Source organism: Oncorhynchus gorbuscha, linkage group LG12 (genome assembly GCF_021184085.1).
Source record: "Oncorhynchus gorbuscha isolate QuinsamMale2020 ecotype Even-year linkage group LG12, OgorEven_v1.0, whole genome shotgun sequence".
In the NCBI taxonomy this organism is placed as follows: domain Eukaryota; kingdom Metazoa; phylum Chordata; class Actinopteri; order Salmoniformes; family Salmonidae; genus Oncorhynchus; species Oncorhynchus gorbuscha.
The window spans coordinates 85,830,553-85,850,104 of NC_060184.1; the positions used below are offsets into that span (position 1 = coordinate 85,830,553).

The 19,552-nt window shown below is 40.0% G+C and overlaps 1 protein-coding gene across 1 annotated transcript in view; it reads right to left on the bottom strand.

The window, feature by feature from the left end:
• The window catches only part of LOC123990438 (solute carrier family 22 member 13-like), a 60,638-nt gene that overhangs the window by 3,909 nt on the left and 37,177 nt on the right, over positions 1–19,552 (bottom strand). The window contains exons 6-7 of the mRNA XM_046290977.1: positions 9,303–9,366; positions 4,128–4,152 (exon numbers count right to left, since the gene is read on the bottom strand). Of these exons, the coding sequence (XP_046146933.1) occupies positions 4,128–4,152; positions 9,303–9,366 (89 nt within the window). The remainder of the gene's footprint in view (positions 1–4,127; positions 4,153–9,302; positions 9,367–19,552) is intronic.

Consider the following 19,552-nt stretch of genomic DNA (forward strand, 5'->3'; position numbering starts at 1 on the left):
CAGAGCTCAGCTGTAATAAACATACCTCACTACAGTGGGACAGAGCTCAGCTGTAATAAACATACCTCACTACAGTGGGATAGAGCTCAGCTGTAATAAACATACCTCACTACAGTGGGACAGAGCTCAGCTGTAATAAACATACCTCACTACAGTGGGATAGAGCTCAGCTGTAATAAACATACCTCACTACAGTGGAATAGAGCTCAGCTGTAATAAACATACTTCTCACTACAGTGGGATAGAGCTCAGCTGTAATAAACATACCTCACTACAGTGGGATAGAGCTCAGCTGTAATAAACATACCTCACTACAGTGGGATAGAGCTCAGCTGTAATAAACATACCTCACTACAGTGGGATAGAGCTCAGCTGTAATAAACATACCTCACTACAGTGGGATAGAGCTCAGCTGTAATAAACATACCTCACTACAGTGGGATAGAGCTCAGCTGTAATAAACATACCTCACTACAGTGGGATAGAGCTCAGCTGTAATAAACATACCTCACTACAGGACAGAGCTCAGCTGTAATAAACATACCTCACTACAGTGGGATAGAGCTCAGCTGTAATAAAACATACCTCATTACAGTGGGATAGAGCTCAGCTGTAATAAACATACCTCACTACAGTGGGATAGAGCTCAGCTGTAATAAACATACCTCATTACAGTGGGATAGAGCCCAGCTGGGTAATAAACATACCTCACTACAGTGGAATAGAGCCAGCTGTGCAAGAAACATCTCACTACAGTGGATAGAGCCCAGCTGTAATAAACATACCTCACTACAGTGGGACAGAGCCCAGCTGTAATAAACATACCTCACCACAGTGGACAGAGCTCAGCTGCAATAAACATACCTCACTACAGTGATAGAGCTCAGCTGTAATAAACATACCTCACTACAGTGGATAGAGCCCAGCTGTAATAAAACATACCTCACTACAGTGGGATAGAGCTCAGCTGTAATAAACATACCTCACTACAGTGGGATAGAGCTCAGTCAAAAATAAACATGACCTCACTACAGTGGGATAGAGCCCAGCTGTAATAAAACATACCTCATCACAGTGGATAGAGCTCATTGTAATAAACATACCCTCACTACAGTGATAGAGCTCCATTGTAATAAACATTAGACCACTACAGTGGGATAGAGCCCAGCTGTAATAAACATACCTCATCACAGTGGGATAGAGCCTCAGCTGTAATAAACATACCTCACTACAGTGATAGAGCTCAGCTGTAATAAACATACCTCACTACAGGGATAGAGCTCAGCTGTAATAAACATACCTCACTACAGTGGGATAGAGCTCAGCTGTAATAAAACATACCTCACTACAGTGACAGAGCTCAGCTGTAATAAAACATACCCTCACTACAGGGACAGAGCTCAGCTGTAATAAACATACCTCACTACAGTGGATAGAGCTCAGCTGTAATAAACATACCTCACTACAGTGGATAGAGCTCAGCTGTAATAAACATACCTCACTACAGTGGGATAGAGCTCAGCTGTAATAAACATACCCACTACAGTGGATAGAGCTCAGCTGTAATAAAACATACCTCACTACAGTGGATAGAGCTCAGCTGTAATAAACATACCTCACTACAGGATAGAGCTCAGCTGTAATAAACATACCTCACTACAGTGGGATAGAGCTCATTGCAATAAACATACCCTCACTACAGTGGGATAGAGCTCAGCTGTAATAAACATACCTCACTACAGTGGGATAGAGCTCAGCTGTAATAAAACATACCTCACTACAGTGGGATAGAGCTCAGCTGTAATAAACATACCTCACTACAGTGGGATAGAGCTCAGCTGTAATAAACATACCTCACTACAGTGGGATAGAGCTCAGCTGTAATAAATATTAATTAATTACAGTGGGATAGAGCCCAGCTGTAATGAAATATTACCTCACCACAGTGGATAGAGCCTCATTGTAATAAAACATACCTCACTCACAGTGGGACAGAGCCCATTGCAATAAACATACCTCACTACAGTGGGATAGAGCTCAGCTGTAATAAACATACCTCACTACAGTGGGACAGAGCTCAGCTGTAATAAACATACCTCACTACAGTGGGATAGAGCTCAGCTTAATAAACATACCTCACTTACAGTGGATAGAGCTCAGCTGTAATAAACATACCTCACTACAGTGGGATAGAGCTCAGCTGTAATAAACATACCTCACTACAGTGGGATAGAGCCTCAGCTGTAATAAACATACCCTCACTACAGTGGGACAGAGCTCAGCTGTAATAAACATACCTCCACTACAGTGGGATAGAGCCCAGCTGTAATAAACATACCTCACTACAGTGGGACAGAGCTCAGCTGTACAAACATACCTCACTACAGTGGGATAGAGCTCCAGCTGCAATAAGCATACCTCACTACAGTGGGATAGAGCTCAGCTGTAATAAACATGCCTCACTACAGTGGGATAGAGCTCAGCTGTAATAAACATACCTCACTACAGTGGGACAGAGCTCAGCTGTAATAAACATACCTCACTACAGTGGGATAGAGCTCAGCTGTAATAAACATACCTCACTACAGTGGGATAGAGCTCAGCTGTAATAAACATACCTCACTACAGTGGGATAGAGGCTCAGCTGTAATAAACATACCTCACTACAGTGGGATAGAGCTCAGCTGTAATAAACATACCCTCACTCACAGTGGGATAGAGCTCAGCTGTAATAAACATACCTCACTACAGTGGGATAAAGACTCAGCTGCTAGCACATACCCTCACCCACAGTGGGACAGAGCTCAGCTGTAATAAACATAGCCTCACTGCAGTGGGATAGAAGTTTCAGCTGTGAATAATGACACACCCCTCACTACAGAGTGAGGACAGAGCTCAGCTGTAATAAACATACCTCACTACAGGGCCAGAGCTCAGCCAGCAATAAACATGAGCCTCACTACAGTGGAATAGAGCTCAGCTGTAATAAACATACCTCACTACAGTGGGACAGAGCTTCAGCTGTAATAAACATACCTCACTACAGTGGGATAGAGCTCAGCTGTAATAAACATACCTCACTACAGGTAGGACAGAGCCTCAGCTGTAATCAAAACACTACCTCACTACAGTGGACAGAGCTCCAGCTGTAAGCAAACATACCTCACTACAGTGAGGATAGAGCTCAGCTGTAATAAACATACACTCACTACAGTGGGATAGAGCTCCGCTGTTAATAAACATACCTCACTACAGTGGGACAGAGCTCAGCTGTAATAAACAGCACTACTACAGATGGGATAGAGCTCAGCTGTAATAAACATACCTCACTACAGAGTGGGATGAGAGCTCCAGCTCGTAATAAACATACCTCACTACAGTGGACAAACTCAGCTGTAATAACCTCCTCACTACAGTGGGATAGAGCTCAGCTGTAATAAACCATCTTTCTCTTCTGACAAGATAGAATCTTCTTAATAAAACATACCTCACTACAGTGGGATAGAGCTCAGCTGTAATGAACATGCCTCACTACAGTAGGATAGAGCTCAGCTGTAATAAACATACCTCACTACAGTGGGACAGAGCTCAGCTGTAATAAACATACCCTCACTGCAGTGGGGATAGAGCTCAGCTGTAATAAACCTTCCCATACAGTGGGACAGAAGCTCAGCTGTAGCAAGCATACCTCACCTGGTGAGGATTAGAGGCTCAGCTGTGTCAAACACCCCTCCTACAGTAGTGGAGACTCAAGCTCACTGTGGCAACTACCTCTACAGTGGGGGATAGGCTCAACTGTAATATACTACCTCACTACAGTGGGATAGGCTCCTTCTTAATAAGCATACCTCACTACAGTGGGATAGAGGCTCAATAACTAGCAGCTTTCCTCACTACAGTGGATAGTTCATTACCAATAAACATGCCTCGCTACAGTGGGATAGAGCTCAGCTGTAATAGCACCTCACCCTGATGAGGATGAAATCAGCTCATAATAAAACATGCGCTCACTACAGTGGGACAGAGCTCAGCTGTAATAAACATACCTCACTACAGTGGGATGGAAGCTCAGCTGTAATAAACTTACCTCACTACAGTGGGACAGAGCTCAGCTGTAATAAACATACCTCACTACAGTGGGATAGAGCTCAGCTGTAATAAACATGCCCTCACTACAGTGGAATGCAGAGCCCAGCTGTTGTAAACCTACCCTACCACTGGTGGGACGAGGAGCTCAAGCCTGTAATAAACATACCTCACTACAGTGGGATAGAGACTCAGCTGTGGCCAGCATACCTCCTCTGGTGGTCAGGCTCAGCTGTATCCAGCAACACCTCCTACCCAGTGGGATAGAGCTCAGCTGTAATAAACATACCTCACTACAGTGATGGATGGCGAGCTCAGCTATATCAACGCCCCCCTCACTACAGTGGATGAGCTGCTTCTTAATAAACCACCTCCTACAGTGAGTTAAAGAGCTCAGCTGTAACAGAAAGCATACCTCACTACAGTGGATGAAACAGCTATAATACGCTTATACCTCTACAGTGGGACAGAGCTCAACTGTAATAAACATACCTCACACAGTTAAGGATAAGGCTCAGCTGTAATAAACATACCTCACTACAGTGGGATAGAGCTCAGCTCTGTAAACATACCTCCCTCACAGTGGGGATGAAGCTCAGCAGTAATGAACATACCTCACCCTACAGTGGGATAGAGCTCAGCTGTAATAAACATACCTCTTGAGGTGGGACAGAGCTCAGCTGTAACAAACATACCTCCCTACAGTGGGATGAGCTCCTTCTGCTCCTCCTGCAGTGGGACAGAGGCTCAAGCTGTAATAAACATACCTCACTGCAGTGGGATAGAGCTCAGCTGTATGGCTCACCTCACTACAGTGGAATAGGAAACAAGCTACAATAAGCATACCTCACACAGTGGGATAGGCTCAGCTGCCAATGGCTTAACTACCTCCACTCACAGTGGGATGGGCTCAAAGCTGTAATAAACCCCTCACTACAGTGGGATGAAATCAGCTGTGACAAGAAACACTGCCTGCTACAGTGAAGGATGAGCTCATGTAATAAACATGCCTCACTACGTGGATAGAGCTCAGCTGTAGTAAACATACCTCACACAGTGGGATAGAAGGGCTCAGCTGTAATAAATATACCTCACTACAGTGGGACAGAGCTCAGCTGTGTAAACATACCTCACTACAGTGAGATAGAGCTATTATCAACATCTACCTCCTACAGTGAGATGAAGCTCAAACTCAATCTCTGACATATCCACTACAGTGGGATGGAAACAATGTAATAAACATACCTCACTACAGTAGGATAGAGAAGCTCAGCTGTAATAAACATACCTCCACTCACAGTGGGATGACACAAACTGTGACAACATACCTCACTACAGTGGGATAGAGCTCAGCTGCAATAAACATACCTCTACTACAGTGGGGATGAAACAAAGCTAATCAACCTTCACCTCACTGCAGTGGATGGGGAAGCAGCTGTGATAAACATACCTCACACGGTGGGATGAAATCCTTCCTTAATAACATACTTCTACTACAGTGGGATGAAACTCAGCTGTAATAAACATACTCTTCCCACAGTGGGGATGAGCTCAGCTCTTATTAACCTTCCTCCTCTGAAAATTGGATAGAGGCTCAGCTGTAATAAACACCTCACTGGTGGATAGGGTTCAGCTGTAATAACCATACCCTGCTACAGTGGGATGAAACCAGCTGTAATAAACATGCCTCACACCCCCAGTGGGATGGGCTCAGCTGCCATGTAACACCCGCCTCCCTACCACAGTGGGATGAGCTCATGTGGCTCCACAACCTTGCACTACTCCTGGTGGAATGTGACTCAGCTGCCAATAAACATACCTCACTCCCAGTAGGATATAGGCTCGGCTGCCAATGGACATACCTCACTACATTACAGGATGAAGCTCAGCTTCATTAATGACATACCCTCACTGCAGTGGGACAAGCTCAACTATCAGCAAACATACCTCACCTACAAATTGGGATGAAACTCAGCTGTCCTTGAACCTCCACTCTGATGGAATAGAGCTCAGCTGTAACTAGCCTGCCTCACTACAGTGGGATGGAAACATTAATGAACACCATGCCTGCTGGTGGGACCAGAGCTCAGCTGTAACTGACATACCTCCACTACAGTGATGAGCTCAGCTGTAAACAGACAGCACACTCACTACAGTGGATGAAGCTCAGCTGTCAGAAAGCTGTGGTCGATGATGAAGAGCATGGGGCATTTCCACAGCAAGCTGACTGTAAATGCTACTGCATGTCTGGGGAGGAGGAAACAATCAGTGAGAAATCAATAGCGGTTGAATTTTTAAGTGTTACCAGGTTGTACAAGAATTCAAACTGCTTTATATTTTTAATCAATGATAATGGTGGTGTCAAAAGTCATTTATAAAATATGCCTTCAAAGCTAGAATCATAATTGGTGAAAACAGTGGTTGTGATATTCACAGCAAAATAGCATTGTAACACAGGCAGTATTAGGTAACTTGGATGAAAGGTGCCCATTATAAACTGACCAGCTCATGGTTATCAGTTGCTATTAATATATTATAAAGCATTATTACTATTATACTGATTCCATGTTGTTTATTCTTATTTATATTTATCTTCTGATAGTACATTGTTTTATTGAACTTGGGAAATAATACTGAAGGGATGAAGCTATTCGTGATAACATTAATACTACTTTGTTAGGTTTCATATTCCTTTGTTATCTCCAATCCTTCAATCCTGTTGAACATGCTGGTCTACAAATATTTGTTTCAAATCATGACATCATTTCTACTTGCAATGTATTGAACTTTTGGATATTTAAATCATGTTATAGTGGACATGCTTCTTGACTTTGGAATTGTTACCAGCAGGCTAATCAGTAGCTAATTGGCAGACATAGCTCATGGACAACTAAAACTCAATCAACATTCTTCTATTATGATATTCAGTTCTAGTTATCTAGTGAAGTTCCTCAAAGTGAAGAAACATTATCTATGTACTTTTCTGGATTTTCTTACATATTTGGCTAATTTGTTTATGTTTGTTACTGTTTTTCTGTTGAGCTACTGTTCTGAAACTCCGTCTTAGATTATTGCATGGTTGTTTTCGTAAACTTTTCTGAAATCTGACATAGGTTTGCTGTATTGTCTGACATTATCATCTACCTTATGATAGTATTTCATTGTAATATGAAACTATGCAAAAATCACTCTATGTTTTTTAATTTTGATCAAATACTTTTAAACCACCTCAATAACTTTTTACGTTCTTTTTAAGTTCCATTTATCAATGGATAAACTCAAATTTGAATGTTTCTCCTTATTTATTTTAACAAATACTATTATTTACTTTAAATAATAGTAAATAATAGTTGGTGGGAATACATAATAGTTTATCAGTTCTTACCATGAAAAGCATATTTGTGGACATTTGGTCAAGATCTTCTGACATACTTTCTAATACATTTACGTTATTCAGTTCAGTTGATTTATGTTTTACATGATTTTATCCAGTGGATTATAAAACAATTGCTTTCTAACATATTTGTTGAACTGTTTTGATATATAAGTTCTTCTCGATAAATAATTATTACTTTACCTTCTCATGTGTGCTCGTTATTGTTTTCCTCACTATGATGTATGTGATACTTTTTGCTCTATAAACAAATAGATAACATACAACTCTAATATTGCAATGCACATACGACTTCTGTGTATGCTGTGTTCCATTTCTTCTTTACTATGACCACACATTCTGGGCATTTTTGGTATTTCCACTGTTCCCTTTGGGCTTCTATGTGTGTTACGTTTCTTGCTCAGTTCACATTTCTGTTGCTAGACCACCACTTCTCTAATTGTGTTCTTCTAAACCCTCTAACGTGAAATACTTCTGACTTCTATTACTGTTGCATACCATGCGTTCTCATTCATTTGCTGTTACATGTTTGGTTTCTCTACATGTTACATACTTTGTTATTCTGTACTGTAAATAATTTGCAAGTATAACTTCATGATACGGTTCATTCAACACAATGGCTGTCAATTGGTACACTCAGCTCTCATATAACCTGGATTTGCTCTATGATGTAGCTTTTCAAGGAAAGCATTGTTTGCGCCTGGTGTTTCTGAAGGAACGATGTGGCAGATCATATTTAAGGTAAACTGACGTTCGTTGTGAATTTGATACTCTTGAATAGTTATTCTCAGAGGCAGAAAATTGGAAGACCAAATTTCAGTTGATATCACCTCTCTTCTGCTTTGTCTTTGTTGTTGATCCACCGACATGTCAGGGTGTTTCATTTTCCTTTGTTATGGCATACATTTAACTTCAATCTTCTACTTTCCTTACTGGCTGTATTTGAAATCAGTTTTCTAAACAACAATTCTCCTACCCCCCTGGGTAATCAATAGCAAACTAGATCATATCTTCATTTGTTCACAAAGCATCATTGGGACTCTAATTTACTTGATTTCTCCTGAATGTAGAAGATGCTGAACTTCATATCATGTATTATCATATTACTTATATTACTATATTACAGTATTCATTCTTCATTCATCTTGGGCTTTAACATTTGGTCGATCGATTCGCAAATCATTCCACTTCGTGATTCGCCTGTAATCCTGTGAATTCTTTTTGTAACTATTTGGTAGATTATTCAGTACAGTCATTCCTCAAATCGTTATTCAAATATTCATTTCTGATTTTAACATATCCAATCTTCTTTTGCCTTATGTATTAACATAAAATAAGTAGCATAATTTTAGAGGCAGTTGTGCCATCGAAAAGCATAAAATTCAACCTCTAAAAAATTGATCTGTGAAGATCTTGAATAAGTTAAAGAACCCATTGCCCTTTATGGTTGAGTAGGTCTGCTCATTGAGACTCTGCATGCAGAATTCAGCAAAAAAATATCACTCTATATTTGCAAAGGTAACACCAAATAATGCATGCAGAGCAATTGGGTAATACAGCAATGATCAAATCCAGAAAAGAGACGTTAAATTCTGCAACCACCGAGGAAATGGTTACAAACCTTTGCAACAATGAAAATCACTTCTGAGTGGTGAACCTGGAGAGAAAAGTCCCTAGCAAGCTGGTTAGGCCTGAGCTGGAGGCCCACAGGCCCCAGTGCGGCAACACAGGGACCCCTCGATGGAACAGTAGTGGGAGAGGGTAGCTAGTTTTAAGTTCCTCGGCATACATCACAGTCTGACTGAATTGGTCCACTCCACACCGACAGCTGCCGTGATGGCGCACAGAGACGCCTCGTTCAGCCTCAGGAGGCTGAAGAAATGTGGCTACGTCGCCAAAAGCACTCACAGACTTCTGCAGATGCACACAGGCATCGAGAGCATCCTGGCGGGCTGTCATCACGCCGGCCCGAGCAACGTGCTACCGCCCCTCAACCGCCAGGCTCTCCCAGAGGGTAGTGAGGACTGCACAACGCATCACCGGGGGCAAAACTTCACCTGCCCTCCAGACACCTACACCACCCGTTGTTACAGGAAGGCCATAAAGATCATCAAGGACATCAACCACCCGAACCACTGCCTGTTCACCCCCGCTATCATCCAGAAGGCGAGGGTCAGTACAGGTGCATCAAAGCTGGGACAGGAGACTGAAAAACAGCTTCTATCTCAAGGCCATCAGACTGTTAAACAGCCACCACTAACACTGGTGGCTGCTGCCAACACACTGTCATTGACACTGACCCAACTCCAGCCATTTTAATAATGGGTGATGGAAATGATGTAAATATATCACTAGCCACTTTAAACAATGCTACCTTATATAATGTTACTTACCTACATTATTCATCTCATATGCATATGTATATACTGTACTCTACATCATCGACTGCATCCTTATGTAACACATGTATCACTAGCCACTTTAACTATGCCACTTTGTTTACTTTGTCTACACACTCATCTGATATGTATATACTGTACTCGATACCATCTACTGTATGCTGCTCTGTACCATCACTCATTCATATATCCTTATGTACATATTTCTTATCCCTTACACTGTGTATAAGACAGTAGTTTTTTCGTACATTTCATTACTGCTTTACTTGGGTTTGATTTGTCACAATCTTAGCAATTTCTTCTTAGCTAGCTACATAGCAGTCTTTGTATCAAAGATAATTGTGTAATCGACGATTTTCTAAGTTAGCTAGCCAACTATTGTGCGTTCTTTTAGCAGCAGCGTCGCGTAATCAGCACTGCTAGCTGGCCAACAACCCCGAATAACGGCACAACAAAACTATTGCACTCGAACGACTTGATTAGTGTAGTGTCAACCACTTCGCAACCACTGCCAGCTAGTCTACTTCGGCAGTACTGTATCCATTTTAATCATTTTAGTCATCAAGATTCTTGCTAAGTAAACTTAACTCTGAACATTAGGAGCGTCATAGTCACCCTTCATTTTCAATCTACTTTTAGTGGCGTAGCCTCTTCTATAGCCTGTCAACTATGTCTGTCTCTATTTCTCTATCTGCACAGGCCACCTAACTGCTCCACCTACGTGGCGCATCACCTAATCTAGTGGTCCCAAAAGCGGCATACGACCCACGTGGAGTTCAAGGTCCTCCATTCGCCTCTGGAACTCCGATCTGCAGCCAACAAGCAGGGTTCATCTCAACCTATGCCTCCCTCCTAGTTCCTTTTTCGAAGAAATATGTAGCATGGTGGGCATCAGTCTGCTGACCTTCTCCCCCACATGTCTAGTCATTTTGTGTCTCATACCCAGACTTCTGATAGTGATGACAGGATCTCTCTGTGATGACTCTCTTCTTTGTCCCTCATAGTGTTGATTCTTGCAGTGTGGTTGTCTTTGACTGTATCTGTCATTATTATTGTGCCTCTAAGAGTTCCTCAGATTCATCATTCAGCTGGTTTTGATGCTAGCTCACATCTTTCTGATGATTCTCATATTCAAAAACTTTTAACCTCCAAATCATATTTGATATTCTCATGTTCAACATCTCCTAGCAGCCTCTTGCTCTTTACACCTCTGTGTCCTGGGCAGTCAGCACCTCCTCTGGTGTGTGTTCTTGTCATCATTTACAATCTCCTTCTAAGTCTCAGTATTCCCATTCTCTTCTCTGTCACTCTCTTCTTACCCTCTTCAGATGATAACAGCTCTTGCTTTCACTCTGTGTCTCTCTGCTCTTCCATCCTATCATCTCTTCCCTCTGCTCCGACCTTCCAACCTATCTCCTGATTCTGCCTCCTCAACCCTCCTCTCCTCCTCTCTGCCATCCTTTGACTCTCTATGTCCCCTATCCTCCAGGCCGGCTCGGTCTCCCCTCCCCGCTCAGTGGCTCGATGACTCATTCTCGGGCTCCCTCAGTAGGCTCCCAGGCTGACAGCAGATGGGCATTTCATCTCTGGGACATCGTTTTCTGCCTCTCTCTCTGGTGCTTCCTCCCCTCACTCTCTGCTGCAAACCCACTCTCACCTTATCAAATTCTATCATCATCTTCTTCAGGAAAATCATTCTTATTTTCTCCTCCCCTCCTGAATCCTCCTCCCCTCCCCTCCTCCCTCTCTGCAGATGACTCCGTCAACCATTTTGAAAAGAAGGTCGGAGCGACATCAGTCCTCGTTTGCTAAGTCAAGCGGCACCACTGGTTCTGCTCACACTGCCCTACCGTGTGCTCTGACCTCTTTCTCCCCTCTCTCTCCAGATGAAATCTCGCGTCTTGTGACGGCCGGCCGCCTAACAACCTGCCCGCTTGACCCTATCCCCTCCTCTCTTCTCCAGACCATTTCCGGAGACCTTCTCCCTTACCTCACCTCGCTCATCAACTCATCCCTGACCGCTGGCTACGTCCCTTCCGTCTTCAAGAGAGCGAGAGTTGCACCCCTTCTGAAAAAACCTACACTCGATCCCTCCGATGTCAACAATTACAGACCAGTATCCCTTCTTTCTTTTCTCTCCAAAACTCTTGAGCGTGCCGTCCTTGGCCAGCTCTCCCGCTATCTCTCTCTGAATGACCTTCTTGATCCAAATCAGTCAGGTTTCAAGACTAGTCATTCAACTGGGACTGCTCTCCTCTGTGCGGAGGCGCTCCGCACTGCTAAAGCTAACTCTCTCTCCTCACCTCTCATCCTTCTAGATCTATCGGCTGCCTTCGATACTGTGAACCATCAGATCCTCCTCTCCACCCTCTCCCGAGTTGGGCATCTCCGGCGCGGCCCACGCTTAGTTGCGTCCTACCTGACAGGTCGCTCCTACCAGGTGGCGTGGCGAGAATCTGTCTCCTCACCACGCGCTCTCACCACTGGTGTCCCCCAGGGCTCTGTTCTAGGCCCTCTCCTATTCTCGCTATACACCAAGTCACTTGGCTCTGTCATAACCTCACATGGTCTCCTATCATTTGCTATGCAGACGACACACAACTAATCTTCTCCTTTCCCCCTTCTGACCAGGTGGCGAATCGCATCTGCATGTCTGGCAGACATATCAGTGTGGATGACGGATCACCACCTCAAGCTGAACCTCGGCAAGACGGGCTGCTCTTCCTCCCGAGAGGAAGGACTGCCCGTTCCATGATCTCGCCATCACGGTTGACAACTCCATTGTGTCCTCCTCCCCAGAGCGCCAAGAACCTTGGCGTGATCCTGGACAACACCCTGTCGTTCTCAACCAACATCAAGGCGGTGGCCCGTTCCTGTAGGTTCTTCTCTCTCTGCACTCAGTCTTGATGTCACCTCTAGTTTTGTCTGCTCATTTTCTTCTCATTTGGATGTGTTCCTTTGCTTTATTTATTCTTCTACACATCAAACTTATTCTGTTAACGATGCTTATTTCCGGATTCAGATTACTCAACCTCATTCTTAAGCTTGCGATGCTTCTCCACACTTTCAGGACAGGGGCTTTCAATTTACAAAACTTGTTTACTGTTTTCTATGCTCCTTCTCACTTACACTCACCTTACATGAAATTTGACCAGCATAACATGTTGTTTCCTTTAGGATATTCTCATGTTTAGTTCAGCTCCACCTTCAGATTTCACCCCCTGTACAAGTTTGGGTTGATTGATAAATACTCCTTTGCAACAGACACTTTGTTGTTTACATGTTCTCTTGCTCAAAATTACCTACGGCTTTTCTAGTTCGTTTTGCTCTGTTGTGGCGTCTTATCATTCGTACAAACAATGCCTCTGCTGGGCATGGCATAAACATCAAAAAATCATTCTACACCTTGGTGGTTGAGCATTTAACTTCCTCTTCCTTACCATTCGGCTCCACCTACTTTCAGATACGGGATGAAGATTTGTCTTATATTCAGACTACAATTCAGGTATACATTGGATAAAAGAAGGATGAAACATGTGTTATTATGAAAGATAAATTACATGTGATCTCAAATAGATTGTGTGATACAAAGCTGTTATAGCTTAGTTAGAAGAAATGTTTTATACATTCAGAAAGTATTTATTTTTCATTATTGAAAAAATTCTTTTGTTTGGTGTTGAAAGATTAAAGTATTTCATTTATTGATAACTCTGGTGCCATTTTGTCAATAAAAAAATATTTTGTACGACGGCATTATTAACGATTAATGATTTTGATCAGGCTTACGATCTGGTAAAGCATTTATGGAAAAAGCTTATTTACTGTTATAAGAGATACGTTGTTCTGTAAAGTAAAGCTGAACTTTGATGCTGGACGATAATAATGATCAAAGTGATTCAGTTTCTTTGTAATCAAATTGAAAAGATAAAGTTCAATAAATGTCGAATGGATGATATTCTGTTGAATCACGAAGTAAAATAAATATAAATCTGAAGGTAGTTATTAGGTGAAGGAAAACAGAATGTTATTAGATCGAGGAAGAAATAAAGTTTATTATCGAAAATCGTTGATTACAAATCTTCACAAATCATTAGATGTTATATTCAGATGAGGAAGACGATGCTACCAAAATTAAAAGATAAAATTATCAAATATGATGAAGAAGGATCGATATGTCGATATGTAAATAATTATCTGAATTGAAAAAAGTAAAGTTCTGTGCATTATAAATAGTATTACCATAATATGGTTATGAAAGAATAAGATGCTGTGTATTCACAGATAAGAAAGATAGAAATTATATTTCTTATTGATAAAACTAAAATTGAACTATTAAATACAACTAAAATTCAGGTATCAGTATTATGATTAAAGAAATATGAAAAGACACATTAGATGTCAAACTAAGATCACAGTATATTATTTAAAAATTATTTAATAAATCATTATGATCATTTGAAAATTATATTATTAAATCTACCATAAGAAAATGGTATCGATATAGAATGTGAAGATGTTCTCTGCATGATGAGGGAAAAAGATCGAAGTGTATTGATGGAAACTATAAAAATGAAATATTTCTTATATGAGTAAAAGCGTGATATGATGACGAAAACTAATGTATGAATCAGGAAGAAATGATACTAATCATTGACAATCATGATACTCTATTGATAATGACAGATAGTGTATTGAGCAGAGTCGTTAAATTCTAGATTAAAGTGATGATATATATATTAAACAGGATTAAAGTATATTAGATTATATGAATATTAAGTATTTATAATAAAACTGATCGAATATTAGTTAATCATTATTTTGTATTCAAGAGTGAATTTATGATTCTCTTATGATTCGTGAAGAAAGATAATATAATGATTAAGAAGATGAACATATCAGTGATAAGTATAGTATTATTCAGTAAACAGAAATATTATATTCTTAAGATAAGGTGCACTCATTACATATTCTTGACAGATGTAGTACTGTGATTAAAAAATGAATATATTGATATTGACAGAATCTGATACATTAGTCTAAATAGTGATTAAAATACTCATACATTATAGCAATCAAATACTATTGATAGTATAGTGATACGACTCGATCCATAAATAAGAAACATTTCTGAGCGAAGATTTAACTTTGATCTCTATGGAAAAATAATTTTTATTGTTGTGATGAGTACAAGGTATATCTGTGGTGAAAGCCACTGCATGATGACTTGACATGTTTTATTCTTTATGGTATGTTTTTCTTTAGGTCTCAGGCGTCTTGAACATGCTTCATTGGAGAAAGTCTCACTAATTGTTATTACCAGCCTTACATTACTACTTTGTTGACTCAACGATTACTTTATAACCTTTACTTAACACTTCTGTACATCGTTGAAATGATAAAGTAACATGATGTATGCTCTAAGTTGTTTTTAATCTTTATCATATATTCTTCATATCGCAATACAGTTAACTCTTGCATTCTAATAAAAAATAATAAACAATTATATTGATAAGGCGATTCTATGATCTTATCATGATCAATATATGTACATCTGTCATGAATCATCTTTTTAAATTAATTCATCAGCGTGGAAGTTTAAATATCAATAAGTTCATGTTTAAAGTATTTATTTAACAATATACTCCCTGTGCTCTACAACTATGTTAAGACTTTAGATGATCGCTCACATTCCCAACACGAAGCTGGAACTTCTAGCGACAGACCTCTGGCTTGACTTCGCTCACTCTAATATCAGTATACCGTTTATTCTTTGACCACGAACGATAACGATATGGATAGTGCTTGGTACAATGGCTTTGGTATTTGCGATCTGATGTGGTTACACTGCGTTTCTCTGATACCATACGTGATGTCTTGAACTGCTCAACGCATTTCCCAAGATATGAACTTTGATATAAAAAGCGGATGGAAGATATGTTTTCAGACGCTTCTTCCGAACTCATTTGCTCGATATACTTTATAAGATGATTTGATACCTTTGCTCATTATTTAAGATAACGATAGTTCATTTCTGCGTTCTTCTCTTTGACATATTCGTGAACTAAACAAAGTTTAATAACGTCAGCCCTCAGCACTTGTTCTTTTGAAATTCACAGTTTCTTTGATACCTCGACATGTGATCTCACGACCTCATCATTTGCTGCCTCTTCACGATCAAGTAAGTAAGCTGCAACTTTTTGAATAATAGCCCAGATGTTGTAGTGTTGTGTAGTTATCAAACTTTGCTAATTTATCTCTGCATAGTAACATATGGTGTTTGTCCCAGGTGCAGTGATATTCAACCTAGTGTGATTTCAGTCTAAAACTTTATGATGATTCATCATTTATTTCTTGCACAGTGATGATGGAACAAAGTCTTTGAGACCAATCTCATCATCAATGATCTCATCTCATTCAACTCATTATCAATTAGTTTTATATTCTGCTTTTTTCAAAGCTAATTAGTCCAACTCTTTATCACATATTGAGGCGACAGGGTAGCTAGTGGTTAAGCGTTGGGCAGATAAAGGTGGCTAAAGGCTCACAAATCTATAATTGCTGAACAGGCGCCCTGTTCTAGTAAAAATGTTCAAATAAGAACTGTTCTTATAAACACCTAGTTAATAAATGCTAAAAAAAAATATGTACAAAAAAAATATTTCAGGCAGGCCAAATTACAGCGCCTTCTGTTTCCAAACCTGTAAAAATGTACCTTAGTGTAAGGTCCAGTTCTGACATTATCTCTCGACCAACCAGTGACCGAATCCATTCAGCTCAGTAGATCAGTGATCGGTGCCCGAGCTTGACACAAATGGTGAAAATCACTTTTTAATCATGATCTACTTCTGAGTCTGTGGTTCATGTTTATCATAGAACTTTTATCTGATTGCAGGTGAAGTGGCTTGATTTGAGATAGATGTTCCTGCTTTCTCTGTTAGTCCTACTTTGATCTTTTCACCTTCAAAATAACAAAGCATCATTCTATGCAGTTGATATATTTATAGTATTATCTTTGAACATCAATTATAAAGTTACTTTGTTTTTGTTTCTTCTTTAATGCCTTATTGTGCGGTGTTTACAGTATTACCAGTTCTTTATCTATACATGTATTTGTGCTTCTCAATGGATATCATCTATCTTAATATCAACACATTCTCTTGGATTCTTCATCCATTCAACATTCTTCTTCACATCCTCTTTATTCCTGTTACTTTGGTCTATTGTTCTACATACACCTCCTGGATCTGATAAATGGACAGCCTTGGTCTGTCAGCTCCCATGGCGTTGCAATTCAACATCGCAATCTGCAACCTCCGGTCTCCTTCCTAGTCTTCAGTAGCTCTACGATAATTGATTGAATTTGATAGAATATTCGTCAGCATCATCATTGTATTATAACATTATCTTATACATGATATGGTTTTATCGCAGTGTGGTTTTATCTTCTCTCTGTCTCATTCATTCTTCATGATAAATTTATATATTTGTTATAATTCGTTATGTGTTACTATTGCAGTTCTTTGCAGTTGGTCTCTTTGTATTGATTATGTGATTCTTTGATAGTGTGTTTACCTTCATTGTCGGATTATAAGCGTTAGATCTTGTTTTGGTAGCATATACCTGCTGAATAGATCTCCCATTATCATTGTTGAGTGATGCTTGTTTATGCATGATAGTCTACTTGATTTTTGTTATCTTTACCAAAGCGGATGGTAAAATCGTTGATAATCATTACCACATTAAGATCAAAACTTTGCCAGATGTGATACTGTGTAGCGAGGTGCAGCATCATTTAATTCTAATTAGGTCTAATCGTTTTTGTGTTGTTGCGACTCAGTTGGATTATTACACATCAACATAAACATCACCTCACGGTAGGGTTATTCTCGTTCGTTGCATCCTCAGAAGCCAGTTTTAGTCTTATCATTCTGTTTTTTTGATAAATTGATTTGTCTCGGTAAATCACGATTCCCATTATTGAGATATTGGTTTGACGTCATTCGTGAATATATCATTCTAGATATTCATGATTTACTCACTTTCCTGCGGTGGTGACAATATTCATTGGAGACTCGCGATGATGCGGTGATCCAGAGTTTCTCTTCAATTAAATCTTCTCTTATCACTTTGATCATTCTTGCAGCAGATATAACATTATCACATCAGTGTTGGATATCATTAGAAAGCGATCTTCTTTTTACATCCTAGACAGTTTTACAATAATAAATATAATAGCAATGTTCAAGAATATAAAGCACCTGATATAAGTTCTGATACTTCAGTTGATCATTTGACAGCTCAACGGGATACTATGGAACTTGTGACATTACTAGAGATAAAGCTTAACTTTGTACACTTGAACATGCTCTGCCTCAGTTTCGTTCACACTTCACTTTCATGCTGGCAGATCTCATGATTCTTCTGATTCACTGGATCTTCTGTTGTTTGTCTTCTGTTGTTCCAGCATTCTGTCTGGAACTTACTACAGTTGCTTTCCCCACTAAACTTCCCCCACTGGTTCACATTCTTTGTTGAATCTCACAAATAACTTGGATCTTTAATGGCTTCAACATCATTTCTCTGTTGATTGTTACATTCTTCAGTTTCTCTGGAACCTTCCATTCAACAAATCAGGTTCTTCCCTACACGTTTACGTTTCCCCCTAACGACGTTCCACGTTTATCTGTCTTGAGCTGACAACACGACAGACAACTTTATTACATAAGTTCAGGCTTGTTTTGGTTGATTGTTTATGTTATGGAAGGTAGGATCAAGCTAACCTCAACAGTTTAGTACTGATTTGACTTGATTATGACTCAACATACTTTGACATGTTGTATTAGAACATGTTTCTTCTTTCACTAAAGTCTGGTTTTCAATATAGGATGCGCTTCGTTTAAACATTTATTTTGATCCTTAAATTCAAAGTGCTCCTTTACCCCCTAACTTTTGGTTCAGATACTGTGAAACTTGGACATTCTTAAGACTAAGCTTGATTTTGTAGATAACCATTTTATTATTTTATATATTCAACTTACTGCTGTTGAGTTCTATTCCTTCAAACATGGCTGTTTCATTCACATTTTGATCTAAAACTTGTCTCAACTTCTCATGTTCTTAGTTTACTTTAAGTAAAACACTAAAACGTTGTTTTCTCTATTCTTTACTTTCATTATTCTTTCCTAACAGCTCTCTTGATCCATACGAGCTGATGTGTGTTCTACTGATGATTACGACTTCATTACTAATTAAAATATTTGTAACAAACAAGTTACCAGCAACTGGTTTGAAGCTTCTCATCAGTTAAAACTGTTCTTTCTCTGCTCCACACGTTCCCCACTTGATCAGGACTTCTTCTCAAACCTGTTGTAGTCCAGATCAGGTGATCCTCCTCCTTCTTTCTTGGCTTCTTCTGCTTATTTCAAACATTCTTCCCAATATTTACTCTGTTTTGTAGTCTTCAGCCCCCATAAAAATTGGGGCGGCGCAGTTGTGACCTTCTCACTTCGATGGTCAGCGACTCAAATCTAAGCGCTCTCACGGTGCTCGATTCCCACCTCACCTCGGTAGTCCTCAGCAGCCTTCAGCCTCTTCCCAATACTAGTAGGCGCTGCAGGTTGGATGCAATGGAGTTCAGCATTCATTCTCTCAATGTAGCTTCTTCATCTTAGAA